The sequence below is a fragment of the Nipponia nippon genome, unplaced genomic scaffold (genome assembly GCF_047370975.1).
Source record: "Nipponia nippon isolate SJK-2023a ecotype South Korea unplaced genomic scaffold, ASM4737097v1 scaffold_12, whole genome shotgun sequence".
NCBI classification, from domain to species: domain Eukaryota; kingdom Metazoa; phylum Chordata; class Aves; order Pelecaniformes; family Threskiornithidae; genus Nipponia; species Nipponia nippon.
In genome coordinates, this window is record NW_028262313.1 from 14,742,969 (window position 1) to 14,760,159 (window position 17,191).

The 17,191-nt window shown below is 48.6% G+C and overlaps 1 protein-coding gene across 7 annotated transcripts in view; it reads left to right on the plus strand.

Annotated features, from left to right (window-relative positions):
* DOCK11 (dedicator of cytokinesis 11) overlaps window positions 1–17,191 on the plus strand; it is a 93,927-nt gene that overhangs the window by 8,347 nt on the left and 68,389 nt on the right. For all 7 annotated transcript variants that reach the window (XM_087748968.1, XM_087748972.1, XM_087748970.1 and 4 more), the window contains 5 exons: window positions 10,630–10,746; window positions 10,972–11,061; window positions 11,788–11,870; window positions 13,014–13,083; window positions 15,324–15,419. In XM_087748968.1, coding sequence (XP_087605094.1) covers window positions 10,630–10,746; window positions 10,972–11,061; window positions 11,788–11,870; window positions 13,014–13,083; window positions 15,324–15,419 — 456 coding nt within the window. The remainder of the gene's footprint in view (window positions 1–10,629; window positions 10,747–10,971; window positions 11,062–11,787; window positions 11,871–13,013; window positions 13,084–15,323; window positions 15,420–17,191) is intronic.

Consider the following 17,191-nt stretch of genomic DNA (forward strand, 5'->3'; position numbering starts at 1 on the left):
GCCACTGACATCCCTGGGGTTTGACCTCACTGCTGGGGCTGTTTGCTGTATTGCTAAGGCAACCCAAAACCGTCTCACGACTTCCTGCTCCGTTTTTCCCTGGCCTTGCTGTATGGGCTTGGGCAAGTCATTTCACCGTTGCCTGCTTGGTTCGTGCCCCAGCGAAGCCAAGGAGCGTTTCGCCTGCTTGCCTTCGGGGAGGGGCTGCGCAGTTGGTTTGGCCCCGTGTGCAAGTGGTTTCTTGAGCGAAAAACAAGAGTTTTTAAAAGCAGGCAGGAAAGGGAGGGGTTCTGCTTATGTGAAATTAATTGCTTTAAGATGTTCCGAAGCTGGCTATTCTGGAACTGGATGCTAAATATAAAACTGATACTACATAAATAAATGATGAAATACCAGTGACATCTGAAAAGCACTTTGGGATGCTCCAGTTAAGAACTTATATAAATAACATGTATTATTGTCATTGTAATGACTATTTTCCTTTTTTAGCATGCCTGTGCTTACAGAATGTTTTGAGAAGTCATATCTGGTGGAAATTCAGCTGTCCCATAGAAACCAGTATCCTTTTGCCAATTTCTATTAATGCTGTTATTTTCGGAGGAGAAAATCAAAGCTGTGCTGTGTTTCCGTATCTCTCATGCTCTGCGGCAGATGCTCAGCTGGATGCAGGTGCAGCTCTGCTGACGTAGAGCTACGCTGATCCCTCCCTCTGCTCCTCCTGCAGAAGGGCTGGATTTGAGCCAGGAGGTACCTGTGCAGGCAGGGACATGCGGGACTTCAGGTGTTGTGTCTGGGGACTGGAGATGCCATGGCAGTCTGTACTGAGCTGCCGCTGGTGTCTCTCACACAGGAGCACTTGCTGATCCTGAGGAAGGTCAGGGCACAGGGGACAAAGGTACTGAAAGCAATGCCAGATGCTTGCCCTACCTGTGCAGGAATGGTGCTGGACTACCTCAAGTGTGTGCTTATGCCAGAGATGGGCCATACCCCCAGCTACCGCTCGCCTCCAACGGTGCTTTTCTTATTGACCCTGTGCTTGTTCAGGGCATCATTTTCGGAGGTGACGTGCGAAGGTGAAGCGCACATGGGCTGGAGCGGCAGCACTGCCTCGCAGCCTGGGCCACTCGCAGCTTGGCTGTGAACTCTCTCTGCTTCATTGCACCCCAGCTGCTTTCTGACACCGTTTCCTTTGCTTAAGTGATTATGCAAGAATCTCAAGCCTTCAGGAAAAAACAGTGTTCCTGACCCTCATTTCAAAATGTGATCTGCTAAAGGCTGTGAAGTGTGGACTCCGCTTCTCCTAAATAAGTGGGAGGGAAATGAAGAGCCATACGCTGGTTATCCTGACTTCTTGTAATTTCTAAGCCACTTTGAAGACGTTTCAAGGCCTGACTTAATTTTAATTGCCAGGCCTAAGCAGCAATGACAGGTAAATGTTTGTATGTCTACACTGACATCAACTTTTTAACTGTTTCTTCAAGCCTTCTCCCAAGCTGATGTCTTGCACTGATGCTGCACCACTCTTGGAGACAGCGTTAATAACTGCAAACAGTTGCTTTGTCAGTAGAGAATTGGGCATTACGTTGAAAAAGGAGACATCCAAGTTACAAAATACCCAGAACCCTGTCTGCCCTTCGTAGTGCTCAGACGAGGTTCTGCTGCCACCCGGAGCCATCGAGGCAGGAGGAGAGAGGTGTGGGTCGGTGAGATGCTTTTGCACAGGCCTTGCACAAGGTGGAGGGAAGCACAGGAGAAGGGGCAGGCTCTTGCTCCGCGCTTTCGGATGGAAAGCGTGAGTCATTTTCACCGCAAGTGTTTTCTTGCAGGGTGGCAGAACTGTGCACCCATCCTCCCCTTCCCTGCCACATGGCTTTTTATTTCTGTGAGAGCTCCTGCCAGATGCAGCCATCTCCGTGTAACACAGAGCAGGAGGAGAGAGGGGTACAACAGCTTTGACTGTCTGTACTGTGTTTCAGAGCTGGAGCGTGGTGCAGACTGGCACATAATTCTGTATGGAGATGGGACTGTGGGGGCTCTCACCCAGATCCCCATTTAATGAGACCCCAGAAATGATGCACTTGCAGCTGTGCCTCCTGCTGTCCAGCCGCTGGGCTCCCTTAGTCCCGTGCACCCACTTCTGGGTGTAAAAGAGACAAAGTGAGTCCTGCAGCTTGTTGTGGGAGTGCTGGGGACTGGGGAAGGGGGAGTCTGCTTGCCTGGACCGCAGCTGGGAAACATTTCTTTCCAGGGTATAGGATGAGCACTGCAGGGGAAAAAGGATGTGCTGGGGTACCCTGCTGAAGGCATCATCTGACAACTCCTTGGGGAACCCATGCTGCCCGAAGGAGAATCTGTTTGCTGCTGGGAGAGGAGAGCCCTCGGAGGGCTGGTGTGCCATAGATCTGCGCCTGTGTGTTGGTCTGGCCCATGTAAGCCTGTGTCCTGCTTTCCTCTTTCTGCTCTGGGCCACAGGGTATCCATGTGCATCCATGTGCTGTGAGCATCCATGTAAGGCAGTGCTGCCGGCTTTGCTCTGGGTTGCAGGTTTTGGGTGAGCAGGGAGCGGGGTGCAGGGCAGGCTGCCCTGCAGCAGGCAGTGCCCACGGGGCAGGCACATGGAGCTGTCAGGAATGGTGCTGTTTCGGAGGTTGCTTGTCCGCCGCCTGCAGGAGGGCTGTGCAGAGCGTTGCTCTGAGCTGTGTTGGCACCCAGTCTCACCCTGTCAGGCCCCTTTTCCTCACCTCATCCTTCTTCCCTTCCTGGTTGCCCAGGGGGCTCCTCTCTCCTGTCAGCAGTGCACACCCACTCCACCGTCCCCTCTCGGCCTCCCTGTCCCCATCTCCCACCTCTCACAGCTGCACAGCCCCAGCCTTTCCACTGTGCTCACCTGCCTCTAGCGCGGCCCCATCCGCAGCTGAGCAAAACCTGCATCCCCCATCCCACCCACCCCTGTACCACCTTGGACCAGCTCCTGACGTCCTTCCCTCTCCCTGCTTCCCCTGCTCCTCCTCCTCAGGAGGTTTTCCTCCCTTGGCGTTTCACAAAATGCATTCGTGTGTCCATCTTACAGCCCGTCTCTCTCCTCCATCCGAGGTGCAGATGTTTCCCCCATGGTCTCAAGCTCAGCGTTTTTGTCCCCTCAGCACAGCCAGGATTCCTGTCTGGGCATTCCTCTTGTGTTTTTAAACTTCATTCTCTCTGACCAGTATAAAAATAGTTTTAGCCTGCTAATGCCCAGCTTTACTGACTATTTTCCATCCCTGTGGTTTTCCCATAGCCCATCTCTGCGTCTTGCCCTGGGCCCTGCTGTCACATCCAGCTGAGCGCTGGGCTTGCAGCAGGCTCGTGGGCACAAGCTGCCCATTGCTCGGTGAGAGCTGTTTCATTGCCTCCCTTCTGATTTCCTCCCCAACTGTGGCTTTGCTGAGAAGCCCACAAACCTTGGCAGTGGCAAGGCTGCATCGTGTTGTGACTGCTGCCGTGTGTGCTGACTCACGCTGTCTCCCTCTTTGCCCTTCCTCCCCCATTTCTCTTTCCACCTCTGCCCTCTCTCCTGTGCTTTGGAATGCAAAGTCTTTGGGGCAGAGACTTTATTCCGGCTTTGCACAGGGTTGTGGTGGTTCCAGGTGCTGGATAGCCAAGCTCGGGGTTTCCCGCTTTTCATTGTTCTTTCTTATGCCAAGGTTCCTGGAATGATGAATTATGTGTGAATCTCAGCTTTTTTTAAATGAAGCTCTGTAGCCTTCCTGCAAGCTTGAGTTAGAGCATGTAAATGGGATCAGACAGCAGTGCAGGAACTGGGGACAGAAAAAATGAAGAGTCACAAATGTGCTATTTAAAAAAAAAAAAAAAAAAACTATTAAAGATCACAGAATTTGAGAGCACCCTGACCTGAGATCTTTGAATCCCTGGCTTTGGAAAAGCTTTTCTGTGGATAGAAATTCCTCAGTTCCATGTGCCCATACAGGTTGCCAAGTGAATTTTCTCAGTTCCCAGGTGCCATTTAAATTCTCCCATGTACTATGAGGTTTCATGAGCAAAATAAGAAACGGGGAGATCTCTTCGCTGTCTGTGAGGTCTCTTTGCGTCTCCAGATTGCACATTGCGGTGGGAAGTGGTCCCTCTCTGCCCGAGGCCGTTGCCAGTCTCAGAAGTGGTGTGACCATGACGAGTATGTCCAAAGGGTAGTTGTATGCTTCCTTTTTTTTTTCCCCCTTTAGCTTTTAATCAAGACCCCAGATTGACTTTGCCTCCTATTTGCTGTGTATTTCACCTACTTGGTCCTTTGGGTTTTGTTTTAAAATTCAGGCTTTGCCAGGCTTTCCATGTAAATATATTACAGGGTTGCAAGAAATGAGGCAGTAAGTAGATAGGCTGTAAAATGCTTGCTAAATTTTGGGGAACAGTCATACAGTCTGAGGCAATACATCTATATGTACATGTGGTCGGTGCTATTTCCTCTTCTTTCTTTAGCTAAAGAACCATCACTTTTAATATTTGGATCACTTGTGTCTCTCTAGCTGCTTTGTAAGTGTGGATGCATGCACTCTGTAGAGCTTCATTTCTGAGGAAGTGAGAAAACGCCATGTCCTGGTGCTGCCGAACCCACAAGTTTTTCAGTGGAAGGCACAGCGGAAGCGTTGCAGGGCCGGCTGCGCCGGGCGGCGATGGGGCGGCGTGCCTGTGTGCGTGCGCTGCCCGTTAGCCCCGTGAGGAGCACAGGTCGAGTGTGGTGCAGCTCTTGCGCTGGGCTGGGGGTTGCTCTGGGCTTGGCTTCTGCCGTGCAACGGGAAACATGCGCTGGCAGCCGCCGTGGGGCTCGCGTCAACGCAAAGGCACGGGCAAATGGGTTAAAGCGGAGCCAAACCAGTCGGGTTTGCCATTTTCTTCTCTGGATATGATTTTAAATGAGAGCCAGCCTGACAGGACTGAAAATACAAAAGCTTTCTGGTAGTTTTCTTTTGGCCACTGTTTTAAAAAAATCCTCAAATAAAACATTTTTCCTTCGCTTTCTGTACGTTCACATCAGTTGGATTGTACCTGTCGTCATTCTGGGAGAAAAGGATCTCAGAAAAACATTAATCATATAATAAAAACATTGGCACGTTTGTATGGTATAAAAACACAGGACACTAGAAGACAAGTGGCTACCGTTTTTCAGGCAATAAAAGTTTAAAATAGAGATAGTCTTTCCTCTACTTCCCCACGTGAATATCTCCAGCTGTTGTTGCAAACCTTTGTTCACAACAAGCAAATATAAAGAATTTTACAAGCTTTGCAAATAGATACAGAAAGGTGACCATTTAATCTGACTTTTTAAGATTCCCCCCTTTTGGTTGATGGGTAATTCCCTTGCTAAACCTTCCCTTCAAACTCTCTCTGGCGGTTTCTCTCCACTGGGGGCTTGTGCTCGGGCTGGCAGAGGGCGGTGGGACAAGCAGGGTGCTGAGGATTAGGACCTTTCTGTGGGGTTTTTCTTGTGCCGGGCTCTTTGTGCTCACGCTTGGCCAAAGGCAGAACTTTGCGTTGGTGTTTGTGGGCATGTTTCTGTTGAAGTAATTTCATTGAATTTCCTGTTAAAATGCCAGCCAACTTGCTTGTTGGTGGAGAGTCAATATTCTAATAGATAGGCTGTTGTTTCGGCGGTGCCGTTGTCCAAGGGGAACCTCGTGACTCAGCCTGGATGGGGGCTCGAACAGGGCAGACAGCCCTCTTCCCCGTGCTCCGCAGGGCGCTGTGCTCGGGGGAGCAGCGGTCCTGGGGCAGAAGCAGAGGGACAGGGAGAGCAGTGTGTGGCTTTGGGAACAGGCTGGTGCGCAGGGCTTGAACCGGTGGGTTTTTTTGAGAGGTGAGTGGGCTTATCCAGGAGGGTACACTGCGCTCTCTCCTGTTATCTTTGTTTAAAATCATGTTTATGTTTTTCCACTCTGAGGTGTTTCCCACGGGTCTTGAGTTTTATCCCAGTGCAGTGGGCTGTGGTACTGTGGGCTGGGAGCGGCTGCCGGGGGTGCTCGGGGTGCTGCAGCCGCAGGGGCCATGGGAGAAGGCAGCTCACCCCAACCTGCCCACACCACCGTTGTGCAAGAGGTCGGAGGAACCCGAGGAGCATCGCAGTGTACCCGTCCGCCTGCCCTGGGTAAATAGCTGCTGTGTGGATGCCGGAGAACAGGATTGCTTTGACAGCACTGCGTGTTTTTTCCTGCAGAAATGGGTTGATTTTGTTGCTGAACTGGCAGCATTTCTTTGTATTTGGATATTGGGTTTCCCTGTGGACTAATATGTGGTTTCTAAGACTCTAATTGCTTTAGTGTAATAGTTTTTCCTCTGCTTTCATAATGACTTTCGTGGGTGCCATCTGCTGTTGTCACAGCACCGGGCAGTGTGAGGCTGAGCCCTGGATGCCGGGAGGTGCGTGCTTTAACCAAGCTCGTCAGAAAAACTAAGACTTTGAAATCTGATTTTCAGGGCTTAAAGCTTTACCTGCAGCCCTGTTGGGACACTGGGCACTGGACCGAAGGGTGAAAAATATTTGTGATGGCTCCCTCCTTACTCCACAGGTCTGTTTGCAGGGGCATGGGCATGCCTGGCTGGGCAGCCAGCGTGGTTTGGGATGGACGGAGGAGTTTGTGTTTCCTCGATGGCAGGCAGGGGACAGGCCACGTCCTTTCATGAGCAGATGCTTTGCTTGCAAACAGCTTGACCTACATCTTTTGGCTTCACTTTAGAGACATCGCTGTCGTTCCTGTCGTGGCCTGTGACAGCCTGGCTGCGTGGTGCTGGGTGCGAGCACGGCCGGCGTGACGCCGTGCTGCAGGTGAGGGAGGGCTGCTGCGTGCTGAAACAGGGAAATCTCACAGCTTGGGTAAGGAGAGCTCTAGGGACTGCATTTCTAACAGCTCCGGAGGAGAAATGCCTGTCTGTGGGTGCTGCAAACCCAGCTGGGTGACAGCTCTCTGCAGCCCTGCGGGCGTGCATCCCTCACCTCCTGGAGCTCCCTGAGTCATTGGCCCTGTGTCCCAGGACTCAGCACGGCCTCACGGGATACAGATCACAGCACCAGCCTGCACAACACGTTTTGTCCAGTGTCACTAAATCCAGAAGAGTAGAAGGGCTGTAGTGAGTTATTTTAAGGAGCTTTTCCATACCTGTGGTGGGCAGTGCTGTACGGGTTTTGAAGCCTCTCATGTGAGGATGTGGGATCCTTTTCAGTCCTTACCCTTTAATTGTCATCGAATCCCACGAGGGTCACTGCCAGGACTTTGTCTTGCTTGTCATCAAAGATGCCAAAGCTAGAGAAGAAATGTTATCAAAAACCTAGCTTTTAAAAAGAACAACTTTAGAAACAGAGTCCCAGTTTCAGTACCATGTTGCAAAATAAAAAATGACTAAAAATATTGGGTAATTGGAAGGCCTGAGTTCTGCATGCCCAAAGCCACTATTTAATGCCATAGTGATGTGAAGGGCTCTTAGAGGGAATCTAATTTACCATTACAGCTCCTTCCAGGGCGAGGTGAGATGGGGAGCTGGTGTAAGCAGCTCTCGGCCTCATGGCGCTCCTTTGACCAGCTTACGCTGCTGAGGTTTGCTGGGATTGCTGCGGTGATTAGCAGTGAGGAAAGTAAATTGGACAGGTTGGCAGAGAGCCGTACGCCTGGTCTGTAGGGTCCTGCCTGGTCTCGTGGGGTGGCCGAGCTTTGGGGATGCCTGGCCCCAGACCTGCAAATGGGGGAGCAGCTGGTGAATGTCCTGTTAATGCACACGGATTTGCAAAGCTTGGCAGATTTTTAGAAGAGCATAGTGTTATCCCGAAATAAGACCAGTGTTTCAGATGATTAACCAAAATCAATTAAGCATTTAAAGAACATGAGACTAACTGAGAGAAAATGTGTTCCTTTTCTCCATCTACCTGTTGGGTTTTTGGGATTCCTACTTTTCAGGTGATCTCTTTCTTTTTTATGAGATTCCTGTGCAGCTCAGGTCCTGGGTGCAGGAGCAAGAGGTGCTCCATGTGCAGTGAGGCTGGCAGCACGCAGCACTGGGGCTGGCAGCGTTCACCACCCCGTGCCCCAAATCCCCCATGGCCGGGGGAGCCGGGCAGCAGCGCCCGGCCACTCTGGCACCCAGCATGGTCTCTCTGCCGAGTGACCTTTGTCTTTCCCACTGGTAATCTGGTGGGCTTCTCCCACGATGGCTGCATGCCTCTGCTGGTGCTAACGCAGCACTGAGGCTTGTGAGGTTTCTTTCAGGACTGTGCGAGCAGCGAAGTTTCCAGGGAGCGATTAAGAGGGAACTGCTTCAGATATCTGAGCTAATCCATGCTGGATTCCTGCAGCATGGAAAAGAGACATTTTGAATGCAAAACTGTCTGGGGCAGGAGGTATGTTTTCCACAGCCAAGAGCTTCTTTGTGGGCAGCCAGAAGCACGGCAACGCGGGTGCTCGGCAAAAGGCTGTGCAGAAATTGCTCTGCCCAGAGGCTTGCATGGGACCCAGGCATCGCTTACATTAGTAAAATGGGCCTTAATTGCACATAGGCTCTGTGCTGTCCTCCATCAGAGAGATGCCGGGATGTTGTTCTGCTGCTGGGATGCAGTCCCGGGAAACACGGCGTGAAAGGAACCCGCCTTGCATTTCTGAAGTGCTGTGGGGAAAAGCTTTCATCTTGGTTTTGCTTTCTGAACGTATTAAAAGCTCACCAGTCGTGCACCTGGGACAGAGGAATGGCCTCTGCTTGGTGGGGCTGGTCCTTTGGGTGAGAGGAGCTAGAGGCAGCCTAAGATAGGTGACTGCCTTCGCTGCTCCAGCCCAATGAACCATCCAGGTCTGCTACAGACCCTGGATTTTTATTCTCTTTTTACCATGTGCCAAAGTATGGCAAAAAAGGAAAGAAAATTTATTTTCAGTTCTTTGGTTTTTTTAAAGGTGATGGTGTATAAAAAGATATGACCATATAGATATTTTCTGCAACATTTCAGAAAAATATTAAAACATGACCACCCCAAATAGCCCTTGCCTGGGGCCGTTACCCCCTTGCGTGACAACTGCCTCCCCAAAGTCCCAGCACCAGCTCTGCTTCAACGCAGGAGATGCTCAGCTGTCATTAAAGCAAAACCCTGGCTCACATTTGCTGCAAAGGGCTTGAAAACATTACTTAGTGCATCCCAGAGACTTGGAGCCAAAGGCATAGGGCAGAAACCCTTTGGCTATGATTGTTTTTGAAAGAGCAATATTGATTTCTTGGCTTATCTCATGTGTCATAGGCAATATTGGGCTGGTTGGACACTTGGCGGTGCAGCAATTTACCCCGTCGTGTTATATGGTGCTGAGCTTTTGATCCTCATTTTGGACTCATTTTCTCAGGCTGCAGGTTTTGCTGTCTTCAGTGAGAGACCTCGTACTGGTCTCATTTTTAACTCAGGGAGCATGCTACGTGAATAGCTCATCCTGGCAAAACCATTCAGCTGGGGGGTAAAGTTTGCTGCCGATGGGGAAGCATCCGACATTCCTCTTCCAAGGGTGGAGAGCCCAAACACACCATCTTGCAAGGGTGTTATCACCAGGGGCACGTGCCATCCAGGCATCATGAGGCTGCTAGAAGGGTTTCGTAAACATTGTCCGTGGCACGGCCAGGCATCAACAGCCTCTTTGGTCAAGATTCGAAACAAGGCAAAGTTGATGTATCCAAACTTGCTTCCCCTTTTATTATGACCACTCATATACAGAGTCATGGTTTGCTTTTGCTGTAAAGTTTAATTTTCACAACGGTAGGGCTAAGTGCCTGACTCTTGCTTATGAAATCTGAAATCTCTGGCTGAGCAGCTGAGATACATTTTCCTCCTTCAGAAGTTTGCGTTTTTCTCACATTTTTTTTAAGTTCTGTTTTCTGGACTTGTAACAGGGACAAAAATACTGCAATAGCCAACATAATGGTGTTCTCCTAGCAGTTTTTACTCTTGACTTCAGGGATTTTGGAGAAGTTCATCTTGCTTCCCAGAAATGTAAGTCAGAGCAAAACCAGGCTCCAGATTTTTCCAGCCTTTGGCTCTGGCTGAAGTGTGATTTATGGAGAGGGCTTTCCTGCCTTTCCAGAGGGATGGTGCTTTTCCTTCCACGGGGCGAGATTCCTGCTCTGGAGGTCGTAGCAGCCGTCTTGCTCTCATCTCACCAGCGGCACATTGCCAGAGAGAGCACGGCTCTCATCAGCTCCTCTGGCAAAACCAGCTTCGAGCTGAGTGGAGCCAGCGTGGGAGGCCGTATTTCTTCTGATCTGTACGGATGAGCTCCTCATACATAAAGATGCTGAAGCTTGCAGCTGTTAAAGCTGTGGCCTGTCCAGGAGGATTTCTTGCTCCATTAAGAAATTAGAGACTGTGCTTGGACCAGAGCAGCACAGTGCTTTGTTTCTTCCCATAGCTTATTACCAGGCACAAATAACTTAACCCCTCCTTTCCCTCTCTGCAAAACATGCACATCAGTGGTTACGTGCATCGCCTGAGTATCAGATTGCTGAATTAACAAGCAGTCCATTGGTGACACGGTTTGAAATTGTGAGGCTAAATTAAGCACAAGATGTTGGCTATTTTATATATTACGTATATGTAAATTTTATCATCTTCTATTTTTCCTGCAGGAAAAAACCAAAGTGGTTGAACCCTTGGACTATGAGAACGTGATCCTTCAACGCAAAGTTCAGATCTACAGTGATCCCCTCCGGGACCTGCTGATATTTCCGATCGAAGATGTATCTGTGAGTTTGTGCTGGCTGTTTCTCATGTTTGAGGCTCACTCATCTCTAGTCCTGCTTACCTTGGAAAATTTCCACTGTTAACCACATGTTGATTTTGGCTGCATTACTGACACATAAGACTGAAATGAACCACTGGCGATTTGGGGCCACCACATTTATTTAAAGCAAGTATCAAGCCCTGAAGATCCAGTTTGCACTGAAACCCTCTTCTCCTTTTCCCTGCAGATCTCAGTCATCGGTCGCCAGAGAAGGACTGTCCAGTCTACAGTTCCAGAAGATGCTCTAAAGAAAGCTCAGAGCCTCTTCGTCAAAGAGGTAGGGGCAAAAGTCCATGCCACACCTGCCTTCAGCACTTTCTCCCTCAGGCAAGATGCTCTGCTGTAGCTCCTGGTCTGCGAGGCTGCAGATCACTTAGTTTTTCCCACGTGGGAAGCACCAGTCACTGGCAGGCTGGCCACAGGAGATAGTTCTCACACGTGCCTCTTGTGCGGTGCGTCTTTCCAGTGGGTTTTGTACGCAGCAGACAAGGTGTGGGGCTTTGCACCGCCTGCCTGAGCGGCAAGGTTCGGGGCCTGCAGCAGGGGGAGGGGTGGACTACACAGCCTCCCCGGAGCATACCGAGCGCCACGGCTTAGTTCTGTAACGTGCCGCTCTCTAGGACCATTCCCTCCAAGTACAGCGAAACTAAATGCCAAGCGATGGTCCGTGTCGAGTTAGAGGCGCTACATTTCCGAGGGCAGAAAATTGGTGCTTTCTGGAAAACAGTCCCCTCCCAAATCACTACTCCTTTTTTAAAGCCTTGGAGTGATGTAAGTACAAAATCAGTAGCTGTGTGGCAGGCCAGATGCTATGTGATTTCGTCTCTGTGCTAGAAAGATTCCTTATGAAATTCTGTACTGCAACGCAAAACAAGTGAAGCAGCTTTGTCAGACCTTTTGCGCTTGTGCTTACCTCACCCAGCAGTCTGTACCCTTTCAGACTTGTGCATGGTTTTGTTTTGCTTGGTGTAGCTTTCAAAGAGCTGTATTGTTTTCCTTTCAGTGCATCAAAACCTACAGCTCAGACTGGCACGTGGTAAACTACAAGTATGAGGAATACTCAGGAGACTTTCGGATGTTGCCATGGTAAGTGTCGCGCTCCCTTGGAATACTAATGCGTGGTCACAGGACGGGGGTTTGATCAGGCTTAGGAGAAACAGTCTGCCCTTTTTCCCGATGCCTGTCCCACAAGCAGCCTCCCCTCCAGAGGTATGTCACTCTGAAGGTTAGAGAGCCTGAGGTCTGTGGTGTTGTCACTCAGCTGTGTCAGGGAGATGCTGCCAACATTGCCAGCGTGGGTCATTACTTCACATCCTATCCACCAGCGTGCAAACAGCCCCCTCCATCTAGGATGAGGACGGACTACAGTCTGGGCACGTGGCAGGATAAGTAGTGTTGGCAGTGTCCACTCATCTTGAACTGGGGGCCTTATTGTCCCCCTGGGCTGATGTTCTCTGTGTGCTGGACGCGTTCTCATGCTGAGCAGATCCTCTTTGTGCCCCCTGTCACTGAGATGGTGTTTTACAACTTCAATCCAGTGGCGCAGTGTCGCTATTAATGCTGGCAGTGCTGGAGAGTTATGCACTCTGAAATGCCGAGTTGTGCCAGTGATTCCAGCTCCAGCGCTAATCGGGTTTTTCAGACAGGCATATACATCTCGGATTTCTGCTGGGTTGCTGTTTTTTCAGTGGTGGCGCCTGCTCTGCTCTTGCTCCCCATGCTCTCCGCATGTCTGGACCACTGTTCAGGCTGCTCGTGTGCTGGCAGCTTGTTAAATGCTTTTTCTGGCTAATTGGCTGAAGTGGGTTGGTTCTGAGGATCTCACAGTAGTGAAGCTGCAGTGGGGCAGCACTGTTGATCAAATCATATTAAAATTTGTGAATAACCTTGCAGTCTGATCTTGCTTCTTTTCAAGCAAGATGGAAGATAGTCTGGCCTGCTGCATTGCATAGACGCAGGTCAGCAAAATCTCTGCAGAATCAGACAGCTAACACAGAGAAAGCTAATTACACACTGCTTGTGCTTAATTTCCATGAATGCACTCAGAAGTTAGCTTTCTCCAGCTGTAAGGGGCTGTAGGTCTCTTGAAATCTGTCTTCTGCAGGAGGACGGTTCTGCTGTGCTCTGTAGTCTGCAGTTTGGCTATTGGTTCTGGATCCAGCATCAGCTGCTGGCTTGGCGAACCCTCATTTCCCAGTCATTAAAAATAAAAATGTGTTGTGGTTTCAGCAAATCCTTTAGGCCAGACAAGATTCCAAGCCATGTGTTTGAAATTGATGAAGACTTTGAAAAGGACGAGGTAAGGAGATTTTTTTTTTACATATTCCGCTCTAAGATCTGTTAAAAAGCAGATTTAACCAGGCAAAGTCAGAATTCAGTTCCCAGGAACGGTTTTCTGGTGAGATGCTTCATACTGTGAAGATGGGGCCAAAACTGAGACAGTGATGTATTTCCAAGTATGACAAGATAATCTCTTGGAGCCAAGGGTCTCCTAAATTATCTGGAAGATGAGCCATAATATTTCTTAGGGCTTTTTCACTTGAAACAGTGCAGCAGCAGAAGAGGGAAAAAGGGAAGCCAAACAATTGCTAAGTAAAATTCTTCATGTCCAGAATGAAAAGTGGGCAATTTGGTTTTCAGCTACGCTGTGATATCGGTGTCCTCCTCTTAAAAAGCTCTGCGCTCTGCCACATAACCTGCAATTCTTCATCAGTCACTTCTACCCAAAATATGCACAGGTCAGTCCCGTTCTGCACATACTGTGCAAATGTTCAGTGGCGTTTGCTTCCTCTGGAAGTTGGCATGTTTGTGCTCACCTGGTTGCAGGGAAGATTTGCTGCCCTGGAGCTCTTCAGAACTGGGGGCTCTGACAGTTGGGACATCTCAAACCTGGTGGTCATTTTGGATGATGCAGATGCCATGTTTCCCTGTACATATAGCATTTTCTACAAAAGGGAGGGGTGGCATTTTTCTCTCTCAAGTACCACATGAAGCTTAATTCATGCGCATGACATTAAGAAGTTTTAGTTTACGGTGGGAAGAGTTTAGCTGAACCGTTTAAAATCCACATGGCACCAAGAGGCTGTTCCTGAGGGACTTACAGAGGAAAAGGGAAATTTTTCTTGCAGAGCTGAAGATTTGAAGGGGCTGTTTCATGCACGTTTCTCACAATTGCTGTGTATGTGCCAGCACACCTCAGGTCTGGACTGGGATGGCTTCTTCATAAATGGAAATGTATTTTCAAGTTTGGCCTTAATTTTTTTTGGCTGTGTTGTTGGTTTGCATTACATTGTTAACTTGAGCTGTTACCTCTTTAATGATATCTAATTTGGGCTGGAGACGGAGTTGTGCACTGTGTTATCAGCATGCCTCTGAAAAAAGTAAAAGGACAAAAATATGCTATCAAAATTTGATGGAGACCTTTTTTTCTTCTAATCAGTGTCCCAAATAAATACTCAAACAAGTGAAGTTACTGAGGTTGGCTGTGGTAGGGTATATCCAGTGCATTGGCAGATATTTTGGCATTTATCTCTTGTGGCATAGCCATACCTAAAGGATTCTGTTACAATTTCCTGATGGAGCGTTTACATCAGAATTGTGTAGTGGAAATTCAAGTAAAAGAAATCTCTTGATGAAAAGAAGATGAACCATTATAGGAACACTTATAGGAGAAATCATGGGTTGTTTTACCCAAGGACATAAAGCATTACACAATTTACTTTGTCATTGGAAGTTTGACAAGAAAAGAATGAAACCCTGCCATTTGGGATACAGGAGACGATACAAACCAGTTCCTTCATAGCGCATCAACAGGCAGCCCAGGTCCACCTCTGCTGCTGAGTCACTGGAAGTCCCAGGGCGAGTTGTTTTCATCAGTCTGGGATCTCATTTCCCTCCCTCCCCTGTGGAGGTCACAGTTAGGTATGGATGGAGAGCTGTTCTCCCTTTCCAGCATCACGGGACAGAAGCAAAGATGGAAATCCCAGCTGATACACCAAGAACAACCTGGTTGGGTGACTGGAAACTTATGTTTTGATAAATGTGAAACCAGTCAGTTACATTTCAGCTGTTGGAGTTTGGTGGATTTTGTCTTATGTTTAAAATGGAGAGTGGATTTATACAAAAGGAAATGACAAAATCAGTCTGGAGTTCTGCATTTTGCAACTTTCTAAACAGGCCATTTTGAAAATTTCCTTCTTCCCCAGGTTTTTGAAATACTGCCGAAGAACCAACGCGCATTTCCTCATTGCAAAATTGCTGTGCAGCTCCATCAGCACAGATGTAATCTTTCTTGTTTAAAGGTGACCCAAACTAGCCTGGTTTGTCTCTTTCTTGGAAAGAGATAACCCTGAAATTTTTTGTGATAACACTGTACTTGTAGCTGTATGTGTAACACGTACACCCTACACGTTACTGTATTCCTGTAGTTAAAACTGTTTTGCTTTCCAAGGTGGACGTATCCCTTGTGTCCAAGGGGAATTTTGCTTGGGAGGCAGTTCGCCTGACCTCCTCTTTTTCTAATCTTTTGCTCTGTTCCAGGATTCCTCGTCCCTGTGCTCCCAGAAGGGCGGTGTGATAAAGCAAGGCTGGCTGCACAAAGCAAATGTAAATAGCACAATCACTGTTACCATGAAGGTGAGTTTGATCTAGTGTTCTGTTGATTGTGATAAGTTCTGACCACATCTCTAAAGCCAGCAGGAGTGCAGCGGGTGGGTTTGGGTTTGGATGGGCATCCGACCCTCTTGCAGAGTATCCCAAGGTGGACTGGAAAACCCAGTCAGGTAACAGCTTTTGACCCTTCCCTCCCCAGAGTATAGGACCAATGCACTTCAAATCATGACAGGCAAGCTGAACAAAAAGGCGAAGCAAGTCCTAGTAAACCAAGATTGTTTTCTGAATGAGCAGCTGAGGCCCAGAAGAGGAAGGCAATTTAAATAACTGAAACAGCTGCCCTGCAAAGACGACTTTCTGAATTGATAGTTTCCTTGCTGGTAGGAAATATGTACAGAGGCCAGCTTTAAATTGAAACGCCAAGTCTTTGCTTTAAAAGCAGGGGTGATATCATTGAGGAGATGGAGCATTACTGACCCAGAAGCAACAGCTGCGTTGTCTCCTGTTCTCCGCTGTACATAATCCGGCGTGACATTGCTCAGATTTTGCAATGGAGGTTTTTAATAGTTCCACCGCAGGTTTTTGCTGTGGCAATGAGCCCGTCTGTTGTTCCACCACGCAGCTGCCTTGTTACAGCATAGAGAGAATATTAGGGAGTTATGCTCAACTGTGCAGCTGAAGGATGGCTGCAGTGAGGCTGCTTTGTAAGGAAAGTAAATCTCAAAAAGCTCCGTTGTTGTGAGGCTCAGTTCAACGAGTTATGCTTTCATGAGAAGTGGAGCAGGACCATTCGTAAGGCTAATTTTAATTTGAGTTTTAAAATGACTATTCATGAGCTTAAAGGCAATAGCCAGAATGGGGTTTTCTGATCCTCTGCTTTTCCAAGCAGCAAGGTTGAAGCCATTTCTGCTCCCTTAACTTCTGGAAGAGGTATCATACATGCTCAAAGCAGTTAGTTGGGTCCGTTCTTGACTGAGGTCTTGTGGTACTGTTGGCCTCAGTGCCCAGCACCTCAGACCCACCTTTCAGAGATGTTATCTGAACTACACTGGCTTCAGTTCAATTAATAAGATCCACAGAGTCTCTCATGAAAATCAGATATCAAAGCACTGAAAACCAGTAGCCATTTTCTGAGCTGGTCCTGGTCACTTGTTTGTCTTACAAAACCCCTCCTAAGGCACGTGTGAGAAATCTGGGGACTTTGAACGTCTTCAGCCCTATCACCACTTTGAAGGGCTGCTGTGCTAGCGCAGAAGCAGACACACCCATCTTTTGGGTGCTGGTTCTTTCATTGCTGTGCCGTGCTGAGCCGTTGGTACCTCACACTGTTGCTAAGCATGTGCAGACTGTATTTTGTGGAGAGCCAGCCTATGAGCAAAGTGTAATTAGGCTACAGCTGCCAACCTTTCTTTCAGAGTAACCTTTCCTTTGCAGAGAACTTCCCTGCTTTGGCCCAGCTCTCTTGCTGTCTGTTTTGCAACGTGTCAGTGTGCTGCACTACAACCACGGTGTCAGGATTTTCTCTCTTTCTTTCTTTCATCTCTGCCCAAATGGACCTCCCCAGTTCTCTAGCCATCCCTCTGCAATTGCAATGCTCAGCAACGGCATCTGTAGCCTGATCAGAGGGGATGTTCCCTCTGCTCCTAGGTTTATAGTACTCATTTCAAATGATTGTAGTCTTCTGACAGTTCTTTCTGACAGCAGTGCTTACGAGGGGAAAGATCATAGCAATAGTGTTTGCTACTTGCTTCTGCATTTCCTTTTGAACAGAATTCGGAAGATGCAAATGGTTTAGC